General features: G+C 40.5%; 1 protein-coding gene across 1 annotated transcript; it reads right to left on the bottom strand.

Annotated features, from left to right (window-relative positions):
• Positions 1–477: 477 nt before the first annotated feature.
• Positions 478–1,560, bottom strand: LOC142609095 (uncharacterized). The gene is made up of 2 exons (XM_075780727.1): positions 1,309–1,560; positions 478–1,251 (listed from the first exon to the last, which is right to left on the bottom strand). Exons 1-2 carry the CDS (start codon positions 1,558–1,560, stop codon positions 478–480), a joined length of 1,026 nt encoding a protein of 341 aa, XP_075636842.1.
• Between the last annotated feature and the right edge of the window lie 1,678 nt (positions 1,561–3,238).

Genomic DNA, 3,238 nt, shown 5'->3' with positions numbered 1-3,238 from the left:
CCATTCGAATGCTTTCCTTAATACTCTAAAAAATGGAAAATACTTATCAATGGCTTTTGAAACAAAACTATTAAGGGCCTCCACTTGTCCAGTGAGGCTCTAGACATCTTTAATATTCTTTAGAGGTACCATGTTCAAGATTGCCCAGATCTTATAAGGTTTTGCCTCAATCCCTCTTTGTGAAACCATAAAACCAAGGAATTTCCCTAATGCAACTCCAAAAGCACATTTGCTTAGGTTCAGCTTCATCTTATATCGCCTAAATGTATCAAAGGTTTCTTGAAGATTGTCCAAATGTTGCGTCTCTCTCGCACTCTTCACCAGCATTTCATCCACATATACTTCAACGTTTCACCCAATTTGTGGACAAAACATGTGGTTGACTAGCCTTTAATAGGTAGCTCCTGCATTTTTCAAACCAAACGGTAAAACTTTGTAACAAAACAAACCTTCGCTTGCGATAAAGGATGTTTTCTCCTAGTCTGCTTCGTCCATCTTGATCTGGTTGTAACCTGAGAATGCATCCATGAAACTTAATAGTTGGTGTCCAGCTGTTGCATCTACCAACTGATCAATACGTAGAAGAGGATGGCTATCTTTGGGGCATGCCCTGTTAAAATCTGTGAAATTTACACACATCCTCCATTTGCCATTAGCCTTTTTGACTATCACTACATTACCTAGCCAGTCAGGGTAGTAAACTTCACAAATGAATTCCATGATGATTAACTTATGAACTTCTTCTTTGATGGCATAATCTCGTTCTGGGGCAAACACTCTCTTCTTCTGACGAACAGGCTTGTAAGACGGAGATATGTTTAGAAGATGAGTAATCACACTTGGGTCAATCTCAGGCATGTCTACATGACTCCAAGAAAAAACATTCATGCTTCTTTTAATTAATCTAACAAGATCCTGCTTTGTCTTCTCCTCCATACTCGTCCCAATCTTAGTAAACTTCTCTGGGTTGGACGCCTTTAGCGGTACATCTTCTAATACCTCAATCGATTTAGCCAACATTCTTCTTTCTTCAATGTTCATTTTCTGCATTTGCTCATCCATGGCAAGCATTGCTAAGTAACATTCTCTAGCAGCTAGCTGATCTCCTTGTATTTCTTCAATACCGTACTCTATTGTAAACTTGACAGACAAGTGGTAAGTGGATGTTGCGGCTCTCCAACTGTTCAAAGTCGGTCGTCCAATAATGGCATTGTATAAGGACGAACAATCCACAACAAGGAAATTTACTTCCTTATTGATTTGTCATGGGTAAGAGCCAACTACAATTGGTAAGGAGATCGTACCTACTGGTATAACCTTCATTCCTTCAAACCCAATCATTGGAATGTTCACTGGATGAAGTAACTCCTTGTTAATCCTCATTTGTTGAAAGGTTGGATAGTAAAGGATGTCTGCTAAAATCTCGTTGTGTATTAACACTCTTCTGGTTGTATAATTTGCAATCGCCAAAGTGATGACAATCGCATCGTCATGAGGATGGTGCAATTGTCTTGCATCTTCATCCGTGAAAACAATGGCTGGCTCGTCTTCTCTGATCATCCTTGGTGGTCGTCCAGATAGTTGAACATTCTAAACTACTCGCATGTAGGTCTTCATAGCTATAGACAAGCTTCCTATTGTCGTGCCCCTTACAATGGTCCTTATCTCCCCTAGCAGCTGACGTGCTAGTTCTTCCACTTTGCCTTTCATTGGTTGCCTCTCGTCCTTGTGGTCTCATTCAAAAAAAAAATTTAGCTTCTCTTGCTAAATGAGAACTTCAATCTGCTGCTTCAAGTCGCAACACTCGTTCGTATCATGTCCATGGTCTCGGTAAAAACGACAATACTTTTATTCTACTTGTTAGGATCTCCTTTTATCCTCTCGAACCACTTCAAGGATGGGTCATCTTTAATCTGCATCAACACTTAACCAAGAGGAGTATTTAGGAGAGTGTAGTTAAAGTATCTTCCTGAGGACAACCCTGCCTTCTTGTTGTCCCGATCTCTTTTCTCCCCTACTTTGGCTTTCTTTGGATGAGGACTCTACTCCGGATGGTGCACATAACCACTTTCTAGTGATTCACCTTTCTTTTTCTTCTTGGCAATAATATCGTCTTCTGCGTTCATGAAACTTTGGCTGAATATATCAACTTAGCCATCGTCTATGGCTCCTGGTCATATAGCTTATGAATGAGCAAGTTTGAACTGACTCCATTGTAGAAAGCTGCCAAGAGAATCTTGTCATCCATTTCATCCACTAATAAAGCTTCCTTATTAAAACGGCAGATAAATGAGCGTAGACTCTTGTTCTCTCCTTGCTCTATGTTTAACAAACTGGACGAGGAACGTTTCTACCTTTGTCCACCTACAAAGTTGTCAACAAATAACTTACTTAACTCTTGGAACAAAGTTATGTTGTTTGGTGGTAACTTTCCGAACCAAACTTTGGCTGGTCCTTTCAATGTGGTAGGAAAGGCTTTACACATGATTTCGTCTGGAACACATTGGAGATGCATAGTCGTCTTGAACGTGGGAATATGATCACAAGGATCACATGTCCCATCATATGAGTCCAGAGTAGGCATTTTGAACTTGGAAGGCAAGGGATGACTAGTGATGAACACAATAAAGCGGGAATCAATCTTATGGACGAGATCATCCACATGACCTACTCTCCTCATAGAATCCTTCATCTCTTCCATGGCTCTTTTTATTTGGTCCATCTCTCTCTCCAAATGTGGCACCCTACAAATGACAGTACCTTTAGACTAGTCTCCTTTAACACTGTTTTCAACACCTTTATTTCCTAAATTTTGACCCCTTTCTCCACAATGTTGTTGACATTGTCTGTTAACCTCCTCAATTAACTTCTGGTTCTGCTGTGTCAGTTTTGTCATCACCGCTGCCATAGACTGCAACTACTGTTGGACAGTCATGGGTGGTGGCGGTGCACAATTTGGATGACTGGAGGCATTTCCACTCTCCTGGTGTCCTGGACTAGTGGCCTTTGACCTAATTCAAACTATGCAGCCCTTTTGTCTCTTGGAAAACGAAAAAGCTAAATTGATGGTGTACAAAAAGTTTAATTCCTTTCGTATCTACTTGTTTCCCTACAGACAGCGCCAACAGATGATACACAAAAATCAGTAGGTTGAAATACTTTGGGCTACAGTAATGGTTGTAAATCCTGAAAAGAAAGAAAGAACTATCAAAGGTGACTGATGTGACCCGGCCAAGGA

The sequence above is a fragment of the Castanea sativa genome, chromosome 9 (assembly GCF_040712315.1).
Source record: "Castanea sativa cultivar Marrone di Chiusa Pesio chromosome 9, ASM4071231v1".
Taxonomy (NCBI): Eukaryota; Viridiplantae; Streptophyta; class Magnoliopsida; order Fagales; family Fagaceae; genus Castanea; species Castanea sativa.
Note: the sequence above shows the minus strand (reverse complement) of the source record. Positions and strands in the feature narration are given on the sequence as shown.